Source organism: Hemiscyllium ocellatum, chromosome 20 (assembly GCF_020745735.1).
Source record: "Hemiscyllium ocellatum isolate sHemOce1 chromosome 20, sHemOce1.pat.X.cur, whole genome shotgun sequence".
Taxonomy (NCBI): Eukaryota; Metazoa; Chordata; class Chondrichthyes; order Orectolobiformes; family Hemiscylliidae; genus Hemiscyllium; species Hemiscyllium ocellatum.
Genome location: NC_083420.1, coordinates 19193605 through 19213190, shown reverse-complemented (window position 1 = coordinate 19213190; position 19586 = coordinate 19193605). Strand labels below are relative to the sequence as shown.

The window sequence follows — 19586 nt, the reverse complement described above, 5'->3', positions numbered from 1 at the left end:
AGGATCATGACTGATCTGATTGTAAGGTCAATTCCACATCCCAGTCCATTCCTGATACCATTTCACAGCATTGCTTCAGAATATATCTGTCTCTGCCTTTAAATATTAGCAACTATATTACTACTACTACCATTTTTAGGAGCCAGGTTCCAAAGACACTCAAACCTCAGAGAAAAATACTTCACCTCAATTCTCTTTTATAAATGGGTGACCCTGATTTTTAAACCGTGATCCTTAGTTCAGGATTCTCCCATATGAGGAAGTATTACTTCCATGTCCACCCTTTCCAGACCCCTCAGGATCTTGTATGTTTCCATCTAGTTGCCTGTTACTCTTCTAAATTCCAGCAGCCACATGCCTAGATTTTCCTAATCTTTCCTCATTAGTAAACTCTCTTATTCCAGGTGTTAGCTGGGTTACATTTTCTGAATGCCTCTGATGCAATTGCACCCTCCTTAAATGACCAGAACTGTATTCCGTATTCTATATGCGGTATCACAAGCACCCTGTGTAACTGAAGCATAACGTCTTCACTCCTGTATTCAATTCCCATCGCACTAAATGCTAACGTTCTATTAGCTTTCCTAATTACTTTCGATACCTGCATACTAACGGTTTGCAGTCCCTGTGTATAAGACATAGGAGTGGAAGTAAGGCCATTCGGCCCATCGAGTATGTCTGAGCTGTCACCATTTAGGTAATACACTTTTATATTTGTCATGTCAAAATGGACATTTTCACTTGTTCCCAAGTTATGCTCCATTTTCCAGATCCTTGCACACTTGATTAACCTATCTAGATATTTTTGTAGTCTCCATGTGCCCTCTTCACAACATACTGTCCTACCAAGCTTTGTACCATAAGCAAACCTGGCAATCAGACCCCTGTCCCTCCTTCATTTATATCAGTTGTAAACAGCTGAGATTCCTGCTTTGATCCCTGTGGCACACTACTCACTATATCCTGCCAGTTTGAAAAAGACCTATTTGTACTTACTCTCTGCTTCCTTTTAGCCAGCCAGTCAGTCTTCTATCCATAGCAATTTGTTATCCCCTTGACTCTGCTTGATTATCTTGAACTTATCCAAATTCCCTGCTATAATTTTTTTAATTAGTCAAGATTTTCTGGTATTTTCTTGTGCATTTGTCATTTTCTAAATTTGTATTATGCAAATACATTTTTAGGCAGCACTGTGGGCAAGGTGACATGTATTACTACACTCTGTGATACATTACCTACATAATCTCTATAATTTGGTAAATGTCTTGACAAAGCTGGACAATGTGAAAAATTAATATTTAACGGTTTATTGCATTCAAATAGACTATAGTCAACGTATTGCAGTTGCCAAAGCTTTCAAACGGTTTCATTAATGTTGAATAAATAAGCGGTTGGCTTTAATCAGTGATTTTCCTCCTCCAACCCCCAGTCGTCATCAACTTCGAGTCAAGAGGAAGACAAAATCCTTCAAGTGGAGGATAGTGGGCTTATGGGAATTGCAACAGAAAAGGTTGTGCCATCTTCATTAGCTGTGGATCTCTCGGAAGAAGAATTCAATATTGACCACGCTCAAATTCTCAATAAATCTAGCTCCTCCCCCGAACTTCAGAACCTGCAAGAAATGACAGAACTAAATGGGAGAGAGGGACTCCCTGGGAAACCTGTGGCTGAAGGGAAGCCCAGAAGCCGCACTGAAAGCATTGAAGAGGAATGCTCTTCAAATGGCAAACTTGAAAGCAATGATGTGAACACCAGACTGGAAAACCTGCAGCCGACAGAAAGTCAGGAACCCCCTCTGTCGCCAAACCGGTACAGACCCAGGGGCCACACCATTTCGGATTCTGCTCCATCAAGGAGGGAGAGAAGGTCACAACGCGATGGGGTTCAGAACAGATCCACAGCTTCGAATGCAGAAAAAATTAGTGGGATTAGCCCAAGGTATGTTTGGTCTTTCTTTGTCTTTCTAAAATCTTTTTAAATACAAAGAGAAGACTTTATATAATGCCTGTCAGCAAACTCGGGCAGTCACAAAGCATCTTATATCCAATGAAGTTGTTTTGAACTGCACTCTTTGTTATAATGCACAGTAAGATCCAAAAAACAGGAATACTATTGGATAAAAAAAAAAGCCCAAATTATATATGTTGGCAAATTGTTCTAATTATCATATGCTCGAGGTTAAAACAGTTCATGGATGCAAAAGTTCCTGAAGATCTTCATGGATAATTTCTATGTTTAATAATGTGCATTTTTATTGATTGGATCGCTGTAATCCATTTTAAAATAATTGGTAAATGTAAAAATTTAGTGATAGTGTGAATGAATTATAAGAAGGATATTAAACCAGAGGGGGTTAAGAAAAGATTTACCAGGATGTTGCCAGGAATGGAGGGTTTGAGATATAAAAATAGGCTGGGGCTTTTTTCACCTGAGCGTAGGAGGTTGAGGGATGACCTTCTAGTGACTTACAAAATCATGAGCACCGATGAGGTGAATAGCAAAGGCCTTTTCCTAAGGTGGGGAAGTTCAAAAACTAAGGGGTATATTTTTAAGGTGAAAGGAGAATGATTTAAAAAGGATACAAAGAGACAACCTTTTTACACAGCGCTTTGTGTGTGGAATGAACTGCAAGAGGAGATGGTGGATGCAGCACAACTTAGAATGTTTAAAAGACATGTGGATAAGGACGTCAATAGGAAAGGTTTGGAGGGATATGAGCCAAATGCAGGCAGGTGGGACTTGTTTAGTTTGGGAACATGATTGGCATGAACTGGTTGGACTGAAGAGACTATTTCCCTGCTGTATGACTCTGATTACCTTAGCTTGTGAGTAAGAGCAAGTATCTCAGACCCCCGTTGAGAATCTTTTGTTGATGATATTCCTGTGTGACATCTCTGCAATATTAGTCAAAAATATGGAACCAGATTTCACATGATGACAACCAGCTGCACCACACGACCAACTCCCTCAACCCTCCTGTTGCGTCTGTCACCAGACTGTGTTCATGCTGCATGCAATCCTAATGAATTATGGTTTTCTCTAAACTGACGTTGTGTAGTCCATGGTCAATGACTTTGCCACCCCTCCCAATTTCTCACCCCACAAACTTTGTTCTCTTGCCACAGATTCTACCTCCTGCCTGGCCACACTTGCATTGAGCAAGATGGGTTTTTAAGCTTGTAGCCCTGTTTGACTCTTGGTTAAACTGCAAGCCTCCTACTTTCAGCATCACAGTGACCGGACCCTTTACTTTCACCTGTCTGCTGCTGCAGCCCATCTGCTGCTAAGAGCCTGTGCATGCGTTTGTTGGCAGCAGGCTGAGCTGTTCCTGTGCTCTTCCTGGCCTGCATGCCATCTTCTATCGGCTAACAAACTGTGAAGCTTTTCTAAAATATACTGTTTAGCTGTTAACTGCTATGAGACCCATTCACCTTCATCCCTGTTCTTACTGATCTTCACTAACTTAGTTTTGGGCACCTATTCTCTCTGCCTGGTTTTTTTATGGCTCTGGGTGTTTTCTCCAAAGGCTCTACTCTTTGCTACAACTTCACCAGGATGTTATACAATCATCCTGCCATTGCAGCAAGCCACAGATTTTGATAATTCCTGTACTTGCTCCCCAAGTACCTACGTATTTAAAATCATCATATAACCTTGAATTTAATCAGAAGAAGGAGATTAGATTAGATTACTTACAGTGTGGAAACAGGCCCTTCGGCCCAACAAGTCCACACCGACCCGCCGAAGCGCAACCCACCCATACCCACACATTTACCCCTTACCTAACATTACGGGCAATTTAGCATGGCCAATTCACCTGACCCGCACATCTTTGGACTGTGGGAGGAAACCGGAGCACCCGGAGGAAAGCCATGGGGAGAACGTGCAAACTCCACACAGTCAGTCACCTGAGTCGGGAATTGAACCCGGGTCTCAGGCGCTGTGAGACAGCAGTGCTAACCACTGTGCCACCATGCCGCCCACCAAAAGAGGTAGCCTTGGAAATACTGGAGTTATTTTCTTTGAAGCAGAGAAGGCTGAGGGCAGCTTTAGTGAATTTGGATAAAATTAGGAACTGCTTGGATCGAGTACATTGGAGCAGCCTTTTTCCTTTAGCAGTATTAGCCATAAATTCAAAGAAATTAACAGAAATGTTAGAGGAAAATTGAACAATGTTTCTTTTCCTAGACTCTGGAGATGGGTCTGGAACTCCTGAAAGAATGTTCAAGGAAGGAATCCTTACTGTATCTCAACAATATGGGGGTTTGAAATTTGAAAAGCTATGACCTACAGGGCTGCAGATTAAGATGAAAATAGGATTTGACTCTACAACTTCAGCTGGCATGCAAAAGATGGACCATCACTTGTGTTGCAAGTGTTCCATGTTTCTGTGTTTTTTGATTCCCTTGCAGTTTTGTATTCCTACAGTTGTATCATTCGCCATTCTTCGGAAGTGAAGCTAACAAGCCCCTTCTGGTACCCAAGACTGAGGTGAGTGAAATTCAAACTTCAGGTCACCACTCCAAAGCATGTTGCTTGTTTTACAATGAGGCGAGTATGCAGTGTTGTTTGGATTAGTATTAGGGAAGTGGACAGAAACACGGTTGCCACTGAGGTTTCAACCTTTCTTTATTGGATCATAGCATCATTTCCATGGAAAAAGAAACTTGATGAAGTTGCCTTCTGTCAATTGAAAAGAAATGGTCCAGAAAGTTTGCTTTGAGTTGCCTTCAAATGACCCTTGTCCGGATATGTGGGTAAGAGAAGCAACAGGCCCCCGGGAAGAGAATTAATTGGAGAGGTAAGGCCCTAGGAGTGTTGCTGAACAAAGAGACTTTGGAGTGCAGGTTCATTGCTTCTTGAAAGTGGAGTTGCTGGTAGATAGGATAGTGAAGAAGGCGTTTGGTATGCTTTCCTATATTGGTCAGAGTATTGAGTACAGGAGTTGGAAGGTTGAGCCAAATTGGGAATTGATGAAAGCAGTTGTAGGACATTTAAATCTTGGAATCTTTTCTGAAGAGGGGTAGGAATTTTTCTTTTTCTACGGAGAGTTGCCGATCAAGAATTTACTATCCAAAAGGTTTGTGATAACTTTAAAAAGGAATGAAAAATAATTTGAAGAAAAAGAAAGCAGTTGCAAGGCTACAGGACTCAACTGGAGTACCATTTACAAACGGCTGAGACAGCACAGTAGTTTGATTGGCTGCCTTCTGCGCTGTGATTCTCTTTGTCGATAAGATGCTGACTAAGGCATTTGTTGCTTACACCAGTTGCTTGAGAAGGTAATGAGTCCTTTTCCTTGAATTGTTGGTATCTTCATGACCACAATGGTGTTGGGTAGAACATTCAACAATATCGATTTGTTGGTGGTTGTGAACGTACAGTGATACATGTTCAGATGCAGGCTTGAATTATGAATATGTATGGTGGCACTCCTTTGCAAACAAAAAGTGCGAGTATATTTAATATCTGTGCATTGTATAAAGTTGTTTGTTGCAGATGTATGTGCTGTTAGCTCTAGCTAACTAATTAAGAGTTTTTTTTTAAATTTAGATCACAGAGCGAGCCATAAAAGTTCTGGACCAGATGCCACCTTATGACACACACAAGATTGGAGTTGTCTATGTGGGAGAAGGACAGGTAAAGGCTTTTCCCAGCTCAATGAGTCATCTCCATCTTTACCTCCACAATACTTTGTTATGGATATACTGCTAGAGATTGCTATTCCCATTTATACTTTCCCTAGATCTGTCTTTGATTTCTTGCTATAGTTCTTTGTCATCTGAAACCATTCTGTTGGTGTTGTTCCCTTCAGTTTCTTTATCTCTGCATTTGCTTAACACCTGTCACATTGTTAGCTCTTTTCTGGTTCTGAAGAAAGGCCACTGGCCTGACCATTAATTCTGTATCCTTGCAACATGTTACCTGTCATGCTAAGTATTTTCAAAAATGTTTGTTTTCATTTCTATCAAAGAGTTTGCTTCCCACTCCTTCCTATTTTGGAGAACTGACCTTGCCTCCACTTTGAAATTTTCAGCTTAAGCACCATTCAAGGTGATCAAATGGACATAAAACTATAATGGGCCAAATTTCTGATGCTGCCAGTGATGAGTGCAAAGACTTCCACCAGTTTGCCCTTCAGACCCATCAGAAATCCTGATATGCAAATAAATGTTAAAAGTATCCACAAAGTTTAAACATCTGATGGGCTTATTTGTACTGCCCAGGGCATTCCATGAATGTTTCTTACATTTATCTCCATGTCAGAGACTCGGGCTATGTACACAATCCTCAGTCAGGCACTGTCGTTTATTACACTTTAATCTTTGCAACCCAGTGCGTACAGCATCTCTCAAATCACCACACCGACAAACCTCTGTCCAAATTCCTACCCAACCTGACTGTCCACTTCCCATTGACTTGAACTTCGCAAAGACATTGAGTCGATTGCACCCTGTATCTGTTACTCCCGATGCGGTCTCCTCTACATTGGGGAGACAGGACGCCTACTCGCAGAGCGCTTTGAGAACATCTCTGGGACATCTGCACCAATCAACCCTAATGCACCACGGCTGACACTTCAACTTCCCCTCCCACTCCGATAAAGACATGTAGGTCCTGGGCCTCCTCCATCGCCACTCCCTCACCACCTGACACCTGGAGGAAGAAAGCCACACCTTTCACCTCGGCCCCCCCAGCCAGAGTTGTCCAAAGTTAAGTGATTGCTAAATAAAAGGCATAAATAATCTGTTTCAGGATTCCTGTATGGAGCCAGTTAGTCACTGATTTTCTTGATATTGTGAGGTAACTAATCCCTATTTCATACATCTGTTCTATAATATTCTCATTGAGATAGGTCCCTAGAATCTAGCTTGAGTGTTACGTGCTACTGTGTATTTTACCTTGCACACCAAACTTCAGCATCTTAAGTAAACCCTCAATGTATCGAATAAACCCTTGGTTTAATTGGCGTTTTATTGTCTTATGTTTCAGACTAATAATGAAGTTGAAATTCTGTCCAATGCATACGGCTCATCCAGGTATGCACAGTTCCTTACGGGCCTTGGCAAATTAATCTATCTGCAAGACTGTAACCCAGAGCAGATTTTCCTCGGTGGCCTTGACACATATGGTGATGATGGGCAGTTCACCTACTGTTGGCATGATGACATCATGCAAGGTAAATGAGTTCAGCTTGCCACACAGGGGTAGCCTTGCTGAGGTTTGGTAAATTGTGTTTGGTGGTTGTTTGGTTGACCTGGCCAGGTTCTATGCTTAGATTGAGAGTGCTGGACCCAGCAGATCCTTTGGTAATGAAGACAGAGGAGTAACAACTTCCAAGGCTGACAACTTGCTACCTGGGCAGGTGGGACATTGATTTAACATCTCGACTTGAAGATGACACCTTCAAGAGTGGATCACTCCCTTTCCATCCCAGGGCATCAATGTGGACTTCCAACAGTTTCCTCATTTCCCCTTCCCCCACCTCACCCTAGTTCCAAACTTCCAGCTCAGCACTGTCCCCGTGACTTGTCCGGACTTGTCCTATCTGCCTATCTCCTTTTCCACCTATCCACTCCACCCTCTCCTCCCTGACCTATTGCCTTCATCCCCTCCCCCACTCACCCATTGTACTCTATGCTACTTTCTTCCCACCCCCACCCTCCTCTAGCTTATCTCTCCACGCTTCAGGCTCACTGCCTTTATTCCTGATGAAGGGCTTTTGCTGAAATGTCGATTTCGCTGCACCTTGGATGCTGCCTGAACTGCTGTGCTCTTCCAGCACCACTCATCCAGAACTATACAGGAGTGTCATCTTAGGCTGTTGCCCTCAACTCCAGGAGGTTGCCTTGAACCCTTAACCTTCTGACTCAGGCGAGAGTGTTGCAACTCACATTGGTGCTTGACATAGCTGACCTTCAGGAATCACTAACCTATTGACTTCCAGTCCGTAGTAGGAAAAGTAATTGTATTTAATGGAAAAGTGCAAACATAGTGTAACAACAGTTGATCTTTCCAGGGAGGCCTATTCTCTATTGCTTGAGTTTGGAGAAGCTAGTTGTTGAGTATGAAGAATGCCAGTAAAGCAGGCAAGGTTCCAACATGTTAATGTGTATTCATCCATTCAAATGTTCAGCTCCAATTAACCTTGAAATGAAATGGTTTATGTATTAAGTTCTGTCCTTGCTCAACTTGACTCATTAATGTTAGCAGATGCAAATGTGACAGGAGGTTATTTTCCTGTTCAGTTAAGGGATTACTTCATCTCTTTTCTCACCCTGTGTTCATCCCTGCACCCCTCTTTGGTCCAGTCACACCCAATTGTGATGGACTAAACTGATGCAGAGGGCATCCCCATTGTCTACAGCTGATTGAGCCAGTAAAGAAGGCAACATTTTGTTCAACTTAGCATTCTATTTGGTGATGACCATTACACGTATTTTTAAAGTACTTGTTCTTGCCCCAGAGGAACTTATTCTTTTACTTCAGATTTAGAGTCGTAGAGCTGTACAACGTGGAAACAGACTCTTCGGTCCAACTTAACCATGCTGTCCAGATATTCAAAATTAATCCAGTCCCATTTGCCAGCATTTGGCCCCATCCCTGTTTAAACCCCTCCTCTTCATATACCTATCCAGGTGCCTTTTAAATGTTGCAATTATACCAGCCTCCGTCACTTCCTTTGACAGCTCTTTCCATACATGCACGACCATCTGTGTGAAAAGGTTGCCCAGTTGGTCCTTTTTAAATCTTTCCCCCTCACCTGAAATTTTTTTAAACTAAATATTCTTTGATTCAAATTCAGAAATGAAAAGCCCCAAAATCAGAAGGCTTATTATTATGTAATAACAAGATACTTTGATGTAAAACAAGTTTGGAGATATCAGTTTGGACATAGTGGGATGTCTTTTGAAATTTGAACAATTGTGTAAAATTAATGACCTTGCACATCACACCTGAATTTTGTCTTTTTTACCTTGGAAAGAGCGATGCTGACAAGGCCAGTATTTCCCTCTGTCCCCTGATTGCCCTTTCACTGAGTGGCTGGCTCAGCCATTTTTGAGGGCAGTAAAGAATCAACCATATTGCTGTACATCTGTAAATGCATGAAGGCCAGAGTGGGTAAGGGTGGCAGATTTCTTTCCCAAAAGAACATTAGTAAACCAGATTTTTTTGATCATTTGGAAGTCTATAATTATTATTAAAGACGAGCAATTTATTCCAGATGGTCTTCATTGGGAGAGAGATTTAATATTATTAAACAGATCTGGTGCATTTTTCACTGTTGGCTGGATAAACCCTGTGCATTTATGAAACTAGATTTTCTCTACTCCTTCAGCATTTTCCTGTGCAATGATGAATTTTTCTTTTCTCCAACATAATTGAAGCAATATTTCACATTGCGACCTTGATGCCAAATAAAGAATCCGATAGAGCCTGCTGTAATAAGAAACGGCACATTGGGAATGACTATGTGGTTGTGATATACAAGGACACTGAGGAAGAATACAAACTGGGAACGATAAAGGTAGTTTGTTTTTCAATTTCTATATCTCTTCCCTCATTGTTTTCCCCTCCACTCTTGCCTCCTCAACCCTCTTCCCTGTCCCTTCCCCTGTAGCCTTCTCTCCCTGCCCCACTTCACCTTACCATATGCTGGCTTTCCCTTCGTGGAGACCGAAACTAGGTACGATAACAACATGTCAGTTACTATTCAATCCAATGATTAGATTCAGGAGGAACCTCTTAAATCGAAGAGTGATTAGAATTCTAGCAGGACTCTTGTGGCACAGGAGTAATGTCTCTACCCCTGGTTTTGGAGGCACAGGTTCAAGTCTCACCTGCTGCGCAGGTGTGTAATAACATCTCTGAACAGGTTGATAAGAAAATTTAAAAGAAATTAACTTAGAGCTTGAGGTTAATTGTGGAACATGCTGCCACAAAGAGGATTACTGATAATTTTAAGAGGAAGATAAATTCAGGCTGATTTTCCCAAGGGCTTTGAGACTTCAGCCTCACAACCAAATGGAGATACTGAACTTGCTGTTACCATCCAGTGAGCTGAGTTTGCAACCCAGTCGGAGGAGGACAGTCTTCAGGCCATTGTGTTGTTGAAGGCCGAGTTATCATCTGACCTGATGAAGAGCTTTTGCCCGAAATGTTGATTTTTCTGCTCCTCGGATGCTGCCTGATCTGCTGTGCTTTTCCAGCAGCACACTCTTGACAGTCGTACCTGAGGACTGGAGAGAGGCAAATGGAAATCCTCTCTTCAAGAAAGGAAGTAGGGAAATCCCCAGCAATTACAGATCAGTAGGTCTCACGTCTGTTCTCTGCAAGGTGTTAGAAAGTATTCTGAGGGATAGGATTTATGACCATCTGGAAGAGCATGGCTTGATTAAATGCAGTCAACACGGCTTTGTGAGGGGCAGGTCATGCCTCACAAACCTTATCAATTTCTTTGAGGATGTGACTAGAAAAATTGATGAGGGTCGAGCTGTGGATGTGGTGTATATGGACTTCAGCAAGGCATTTGATAAGGTTCCAATGGTGGGCTCATTCAGAAGGTCAGGAGGAATGGGATTCAGGGGAACATAGCTGTCTGGATACAGAATTGGCTGGCCAACAGAAGACAGCGAGTGGTAGTAGAAGGAAAATATTCTGCCTGGAAGTCTATGGTGAGTGGTGTTCCACAGGGCTCTGTCCTTGGGCCTCTATTGTTTGTAATTTTTATTAATGACTTGGATGAGGGGATTGAAGGATGGGTCAGCAAGTTTGCAGATGACACAAAGGTTGGAGGTGTTGTTGACAGTATAGAGGGCTGTTGTAGGCTGCAGTGGGACATTGACAAGATGCAGAGATGGGCTGAGAAGTGGCAGATGGAGTTCAACCTGGATAAATGCGAGGTGATGCATTTTGGAAGGTCGAATTTGAAAGCTAAGTACAGGATTAAGGATAGGATTCTTGGCAGTGTGGAGGAACAGAGGGATCTTGGGGTGCAGGTACATAGATCCCTTAAAATGGCCACCCAAGTGGACAGGTTTGTTAAGAAAGCATATGGTGTTTTGGCTTTCATTAACAGGGGATTGAGTTTAAGAGTCTTGAGATCTTGTTGCAGCTCTATAAAACTTTGGTTAGACTGCACTTGGAATGCTGCGTCCAGTCCTATTATAAGAAAGACATGGATGCTTTGAAGAGGGTTCAGAGGAGGTTTACCAGGATGCTGCCTGGACTGGAGGGCTTAACTTACGAGGAGAGGTTGACTGAGTTCGGACTTTTTTCATTGGCGAAAAGGAGGAGAAGAGGGGACCTAATTGAGGTATACAAGATAATGAGAGGCATAGATAGAGTCGATAGCCAGAGACTATTTCCCAGGGCAGAAATGACTAACACAAGGGGTCATAGTTTTAAGCTAGTTGGAGGAGAGTATAGAGGGGATGTCAGAGGTGGGTTCTTTACACAGAGAGTTGTGAGAGCATGGAATGCGTTGCCAGCAGCAGTTGTGGAGGCAGAGTCATTGGGGACATTTAAGAGACTCCTGGACATGCATATGGTCACAGAAATTTGAAGGTGCATACATGAGGATCAGTGGTTGGCACAACATCGTGGGCTGAATGGCCTGTTCTGTGCTGTACTGTTCTATGTTCTATCATCTCACTAGTAGCCACTCATCTCCTTAGCTCCATGGCTTGGGGTGTGGAACCTCTGGCTGCGATGCTGCTTGACCTGCTACTGGATTGGCCCTGTTGATTGAGCTGGCAGCATTGACGCATGTAAAAGTTACCAGCAGAGGCTCAAAATGGCCTATGTTGGACTAGTTACTGCTTTCCTATGTCGAAGAACAGCTGATCCAGTCGACAGCCTGTCCCAGACGCAAGAATGCATGGGGAGGTGTCCTGATGTGACTCCCCACTGTTTTCCAGTCCCCTTGGATCAGCAGAACAAGGAGAATCCAGCTGCACATGAGGAAGGAAAAAATGAGAGGAAATGTTGATAAGTCAATAATGGTGGGGTGCCTACTGGTGCATCAACACCAGAATGGACTGATTGGGATAAATGCCCTGTTGTGTTGGATGTTCCGTGTGATTGATTGCTTGTACTCCAATTATATTTGCAACATGAGATTATTATGATTTTGCTCCCAATAAACTTTTCAGTATAATCCTCTGAGTTTGGGGGTGTGCTTTCAAATCACTAGATTTGCCCCTTGGCATAATTGCTTGTTATGTTCTCCATGAAGTTTGCATAATTACAAATTATTGAAGTAGTGTAAGTTCTACTTTTTGCACAGCCTTCCAATTTGTGCCATGTAGTGTGTTGTGATGTGTTATTCCATTTGCTGTCATGAATTGTATGTTCACTTTGTCAGCATATGCGAACAGGTTGCCATTATCAAATTTGATGTGTATTGGATCTGCTTTTTAGAAGCTCACAGTCTGAACTGCTTTTTCTTCTTTCTTTTCTGCCCATTTTAATAGGGTCAGTTTAACTTTGTTGAAATAATTATTAAACCTTTAGACTTTGAGAGCAACCTAGTGACCTTACAAGCACGAAAAGGTAAGTGACTGGTTTAAGGTACTGATTATTGTAACTCCTCACTATAAAGTTTGCATTTATTTTGAAATGAATGTTGTGGACACCATATACTACCACTCATTGTCACCAATTTCTAGCATTAAATATTCACCAGGGTAACACTAAATTGCTGTACTTTTGCATGCTGAACATGGACACTTTCTGATTGTAAGCATTAAAAAACAAAATGCTTCAAATATTGAACATGATTTATTTTTATGTAATGCTATTTAATCCTGCACTAAGTTTAATATGTCAATACAAATGTGGATTGCTGTATTTTAATGCAAAGGATTGTATTTCTGTTTGTACTCAGCATTCCTAACATCCCGAAGCATTTAAGAAAGTGACATGCGTTACCTCTTATGTTGCTAGATTACACGCCCAAGTTGTGGAGTAATATTTGCAATCTTCTCATTCAAGCAATGCATTCTATGAATTCACTATATTGACTCAAAATTGAATCTTTTACAATCTCATGTTTAGATGTATTGTCTTGTATTTGTGGAACTGAGTACTTGACAGTGAATTCAAAATATGGAACTCATTACTGAAAGGAATAATTGAGGCCAAGAGGATGCTGAAGGGCATGGAGTTAAAAGGAGTTGAAATTATGCTGCTAAGGTCAAATGAAGAGAAGGATCCTTTAGTGGAGCAGCATGGACCAATTATGCTGAATGGCTGTGTCGGTGATATAAATTAAAGGGAATCCCAGCATCTATTAATTAATTGGGGGAAAACTCCATATGAAGATGTATTTTTATTTTAAATTGGATGCTGTTTCTCAGTAGGTGACACAGGTTTCTTTTCCTGTCTTGTAGATATGGAAGGGTTGGTTGACACAAACGTGGCGAGGATTGTGTCAGACAAGAATCTTCCCCTGTTAGTGCGACAAATGGCTCTGCATGCAAATGTAAGTATAAGGAAGTTGTTTAATTTTGCTTTTTTTTGTGGATAGAACATCAGGGGTTAGCTATAGTCAAACCAAAATGGGCCAGATTTCAATTTTCATTGATTCCAGTCATAACATGGGTTTCTGCCCATATCCAAGTCTTATGGCAGCAAGTAGTATAATTGAGATAACATGCCTCTATATGCCTGTTTACTTTTTTTTTGACTGATACGTGTCATTGCTCGCCATTTGGCCTAGGGCTATGCTCTTCACATTAATTGATGCCAGCTTCTATCTCATTGTTCCTTTTGATGTGTATTTTGGAGATGGGTGTGGAAGTAAGGCAGACTACAGTATGTGGCTATTGACTAGACATTGGTCATTCCTGACTTGGAGATGCAGGTGTTGGACTGGGGTGTACAAAGTTAAAAATCACACAACACCAGGTTATAGTCCAACAGGTTTAATTGGAAGCACTAGCTTTCAGAGCGACGCTCCTTCATCAGGTGATTGTCACCGGATGAAGGAGCATCGCTCCGAAAGCTAGTGTGCTTTCAATTAAACCTGTTGGACTATAACCTGGTGTTGTGTGATTTTTAACTTGGTCATTCCTGATAACGTGCCTGCTGGAGACGAATACATCAAACTGATCCTTTATCAGATTGTTGAGAAACTTGTTTCTTTGTTACTCTTGCTTTACCAAGTGTCTCAATTCTTCAGGCACAATACCAGAGTGAAACTTTATACTTTGGTACTTCTCTGATTGTATCAATATCTTTCTCAGGTCACGTTAGCACAGTTGGTATCTTATGAGCTTATAACTTACAAAACTGTTGTTGACCTTGCCAGAATTTGCAGAGCACAAGGCACTGACTGTGGTGCATTCAAAACATTTGTTGTTCCCAAGAATTTGGACTATTTCTAATTCAGACTGTCCCTTTAATGCAATGCAAGATTAAACCTGTCAAGCTACTATTCTGCAGTGTTCATCTGGAATGTTAAGTGCTTTTGTATTTTTATTTCCGATTGAAGATTTGAATTGTATTCTGAATTGTTTGGTTTTATAATAATGCAATATGGTTATCATTTGTAGACACAGACGAGACTATTTCTGGTTTGGTAAAACAGTTCTGTTGCTAGTTACATTATAGTTTCAGTGCTGTGAATGATGTTTTCTTGTTTACACCAGATGGCTTCACTTGTCCACCACAACAGTGCAGTTCCTTCAGAAGCTTATGCCTCTAAGTGGCTAGCTCGGTTGCGACAGATCAAACGGATTCGATCGAAGGTACAGATATTGCCTATTGCTTGTCAGCTCTGAAATGCCCATGTGGTGGGTATGTCAATGTTCTGTGAACTATGAATTTGTACATGCTATAATGTAGCTCCCTTGTAATTAGTGTTTCAATGTTTGTGTGTAATACACTACCTCTTTCTCATAAAGCTGTACTGTTTTATGATGAAGAAGTCATTTATTACACACCGAGGTTGAAAGTTATGTAAATTAGAAGAAATTCTAGTTGTAAGCTAAAATTAGGCTCCAGTGGTTTCCATCCCTGTCATCCCAGCCTCCTGCTTTGCATCTGGCCCGGCCTGACAACTTGTGAATCTCTGGCCCCGGGACACCTTAGCACCACCACCTTGTGCCTCCTCGCTGCTCGTCCATGCACAGGCTGGATCTGGCTCATGTTTGCTACTTACCCTGTCAGAAGCAAGCTTGGCAGAGAAGCAGCCTCTGATAGGAGGAGAAGCTTGTCAGAGGTTCAGTCCAGACTTATACTAATGCAAGTAGTTGAGGAGAGAGGAGTGAACTCATAGGCAGCATTAGCATCGATATAAACTGATTAAGTCTTTTAAAAAATTCTTTCAGAGGATATGGGTATTTCTGGCTGGGCCAGCATTTGTTGCCTATCCCTAATTGCCCTGGAAAACATGGTAATGATCTACCTTCTTGAGCCTCTGCAGTCCTTGGGAGTGATGAGACACTCACAGTCAGGAAGTGAGTTACAGAGTTTTAACTCTGTATTATCTGATATTATTCTAAGTCAGGTTGCTGTGTGACTTGGAAGGGAACTTGCATGTGGTGGTGCTGCCATATGTCTGTTCCCTTTACCTTTCTAAATGATAAGGGCCTTGGTGAGTTACTGTAATGCATCTTGTTGATTGTATACACTGTGGAAACAGGCCCTTCGGCCCAACAAATCCACACCGACCCGCCGAAGCGCAACCCACCTATACCCCTACATTTACCCCTTATCTAACACTACGGGCAATTTAGCATGGCCAATTCACCTGACCCGCACATCTTTGGACTGTGGGAGGAAACCGGAGCACCCGGAGGAAACCCACGCAGACACGGGGAGAACGTGCAAACTCCACACAGTCAGTTGCCTGAGGCGGGAATTGAACCTGGGTCTCTAGTGCTAACCACTGTGCCACCGTGTCGCCCACTGCTGTCACTTAACATCAGTAGAGAAGGGTGTAAATGCTGAAGGTGGTGGATGGAATGCCAGCCCTAATGGGTTGCTTTGACTTGACTGGTGTAAAGTTTCTTCAGTGTTGTAGAAGCCACACTCTTCTAGGTAAGTGGAGAGTACTCCATCACACTTTGACTTGTGCCTTGAAGATGTTAGTGAAAGTGGTGGGTCACTTGCTGCTGAATTCCTAGCCCATGGCCAGCTCTTCAAACGCGATAAAGGCCCTGGTCAGTGGTAATCCCCTGTTGTTAGCAGGGAATTACCATTGAACTTTAAGAAGCGATGGTTAGATTTGTTTATTGGAGGTGCTAATGGCCTGGCATGAATGATACTTGCTACTTATTGCACATGCCTCATTGAATTTGATCATTGACTGCTTCAGTATCTGAGGAGTCACAAATGGTGCAATTATTAGTAAATATTTGGACTGCTGACCTTGTGATGGAGGAAAGTCACTAAAGCAGCTGAAGATGGTTCGGCTGAGGTCACAATCCTGTGGAATTCCTGTAGTGATTTCCTGGAGCTGAGGTGATCAGCCTCCCGCAACTGCAACCACCTCCCTTTTCTGTCAATTATGACTCCAACCAGCAGAGAATTTCCCCTCAGTTCCCATTGAGTCCAATTTTATAGGAATCTGCAACGCTATTACCTCTAAAATGCTGCTTCAATGTCAGACAGTTGCTCTCACCTCGCCTCTGAAGTTCAACTATTTTGTCTGTGATTGGACCCAGAGCTGACTGGCCCTAGTAGAACCCAAACTGACAATGTTATGCCTTTGCAAGTGTTACTTGATTAGCATTGTCAGCAAAGTCTTTTTGCTGATGATAAGCTGTAAAGTGATTGGATTTCCACTTTTTTGTGCAAAAGCGATACATGCTTGGGGATGATGCTAGTATTGTAGCTATGCCGGAAAAGCTTGAATAGGGTTGCAGCTAGTTCAACAACAACATTTTCAGTAATAATGCCGGAATGTTGCCAGGAAGCCTAGTTTTTGCAGTATCCAGAGTCTTCAGTCATTTCTTGAAATCATGTGCCATGAATCAATTTGCCGAAGACTGACATCTGCTCAGGTACAGCCCAGATAGATTGATCATTGGTACTTCTGGCTGAAGATAGCACAAATACTTCAACCTTGTCTGTGGCACTAGTTTGCTGGGCTGCCATGGCTTTGATGAACCTCCACTCCTGTTAATTGTTTAATGGTTCACCAATGGAGGACTGCAAAGCTTAGATTTGATTCATTGGCTGTGGTGTCATTGAGCCCTCTGTATTGCGTGCTGCTTCCGTTGTTTAGGTTACAAGTCATCCTGCGTTGTTGCTTCGCCAGGTTGAACCTCATTTTTGCTGCTGCTCACGTGCATTTTCCACTGAACCAGCACTGATCTCCTGGCTTGACGGTAAGGGTAGAGGGGAGGATATGCTGAGCTTTGAAGTTATGATTGTGCTGCTGCTGCTGCTGACCCATTTTGCCTCATAGATGCCCACTTTGGAGTTACTAGATCTGCTGGAGTCTGTCCCATTTAGCATGGTGCTAGTAGAACACAACACGATGGAGTGTATCCTTAGAGTGAGAATAGGACTTCAATTCCACAAAAAATGTGTACTGCTCAGTCCTATTGATTGATTGTGTCTTGGATAAGTATGTCTGCAGCAAGTAGATTGATGAGGAAGCGATCAAATAGCTGTTTTTCCTTTTTGGTTCCCTCACCAACTGTCACAGAATTACTATGGTGCATAAGGCCATTCAGCCCATTATGACTACACCAGCTTTCTGAACATTTTTAGTTTAGTGCCGATCTCCATCCTCTTTTCCATAATCTTGCATGTTTGTTTTGAATTAAAAGAACCTAATGCCCCCTAGAATGTCTGAATTAAACTTGTAGGCAGAAGTGGGTGCTGCAGATGCTGGAGATTAGAGCCAAGTTTAGAGTGGTGCTGGAGAAGCACAGCAGGTAGGGCAGCATCCAAGAAGCAGGAAAATCGACGTTTCGGGCAAAAGCCCTTCATCAGAATTCCTGTGCTTTTCCAGCACCACTCCAATCTTGAATTAAACATGTCTCCACTATACCTCAAGACTGTGCATTCCAAACCCACACCACTTCCTGTGTGATAAGGTTTTTTCTCATCTAACATTTTCTTCTTGTTGCAAAAGCACTTTGATAACCAAAGGGCATAGTTTTAATGTTTGAGAGGGACCAAAATTTTCCCTATTCACTGTCCAGGCCTGTCATGAATTAGCAAACTTGTAACAGATATCCTCTTAGACTTCTCATCTCCAAGGAAATCAATCCCAAATTCTGCAGTCTTTTCCCGAGTGTCTCATCCCTCTCCTAAATATCTTTGACACACCTTCTGATGCATTCACATTCTTCCAACAGTTGGCCACTCAGAAATAGTGAACGATACTGCTCTTGTACTCTTAGCCATTAGTAATGAAGTCTTAAATACTGTATGCTTTTTCTAACAGCTCCTTCTACCTGTCCTGCCACCTTTCATAACTTGTGCCCATTCACATCTTTCTGTGCTCCTGTATTTCCTTTGGAATAGTACCCTTCAATGTATACTATCATCTCTCATTTCTCCACATTTTAACTGTTGCCTGTCTGCCCACTCCACCAATGTGTCAATGTCCTTTCAAAATTCTACCCTTCCTCTCAATTATAGTTCTCCCAAATTTTGTGTGGTCCACAAACTTTGAAGTTGTCTCCTACATGCGAAGATTGTATCATTTTATATATATATATATTACACACACACACACACACACACACACACATAAAAAATGAGCACAGCTTCAAAAAGTTAAATGTGAGTGTGGGTGTAGGCACGTACAAGCGTTTCTTTGTCCAAAGTTTCTCTTTGGAGCAAAAGTTACATATTTTTCTTTCTACCTAGGTGTACGAAGACCTGCAGTATCGTCAGAACGCTGGAATTTCATTGATTCATGCTGCTGGTCAGAGTAAAACTCACCACCATCACCATCATCATCACCATCAACAACAGCAGCACCTTCCTCACCACCATTACGGTCCACAGCACTCTCAGCAGCAACAGCAACCGTCACAGTCTGCCAATGCAGAAACAGGCCAGCGGAAAAGGCTAATGTCCACTGTGGATGATTTCACAGACTTTGTTTAGGTGCAGTCTCACTGACAAAACCTGTTAAATGTGTGCAATATGTACACCATACTGTGATGAAAGCCAAATGATTGCTTTCATTTGGGGGGGGGTTGGGTGGGTTGGGGGTGGAGGGGCGGGGGCAGAATATCTTTACTTGTGATGTGAAGATAAATGCTGCTTTGAACTGACTTCTCCCAAGGATGTGTCCCAGTTAGGCAATGGACCATTTGAAGATGCAAGTGATCCAAGCTGTTGTTAATTATGGATCTTCTCACTTGTATCTTTCTCGATCTGCATGATGGGTATCATGGTTTGATGAAGCAGCCTACTTTTCCAATTTTGAAAGCAGACCAGGAGAGGTCTGAAACTACCCCGAAGTCATACTCACGTTGGTATTGAAATGGGTTTGCTGATCAAAGTAAACTTCCACAAGGTTAGACAATTTAAAATAAATTGGGGTGGGAAGGGTATGACTGGAGCAGAATACTTGTATTCAGTTCCTTTCTGATCTTGTAATAACTGAT

The 19586-nt window shown here is 42.2% G+C and overlaps 1 protein-coding gene across 5 annotated transcripts in view; it reads left to right on the top strand.

Moving 5' to 3' along the window:
* tsc2 (TSC complex subunit 2) overlaps nt 1-19161 on the top strand; it is an 84089-nt gene extending 64928 nt beyond the window's left edge. For all 5 annotated transcript variants that reach the window (XM_060840549.1, XM_060840548.1, XM_060840547.1 and 2 more), the window contains 9 exons: nt 1430-1938; nt 4413-4491; nt 5554-5640; nt 6994-7180; nt 9390-9529; nt 12477-12555; nt 13395-13486; nt 14655-14753; nt 18838-19161. In XM_060840549.1, the coding sequence (XP_060696532.1) occupies nt 1430-1938; nt 4413-4491; nt 5554-5640; nt 6994-7180; nt 9390-9529; nt 12477-12555; nt 13395-13486; nt 14655-14753; nt 18838-19080 (1515 nt within the window). In that variant the 3' untranslated portion in view covers nt 19081-19161. The remainder of the gene's footprint in view (nt 1-1429; nt 1939-4412; nt 4492-5553; nt 5641-6993; nt 7181-9389; nt 9530-12476; nt 12556-13394; nt 13487-14654; nt 14754-18837) is intronic.
* The last annotated feature ends 425 nt before the right edge of the window (nt 19162-19586 follow it).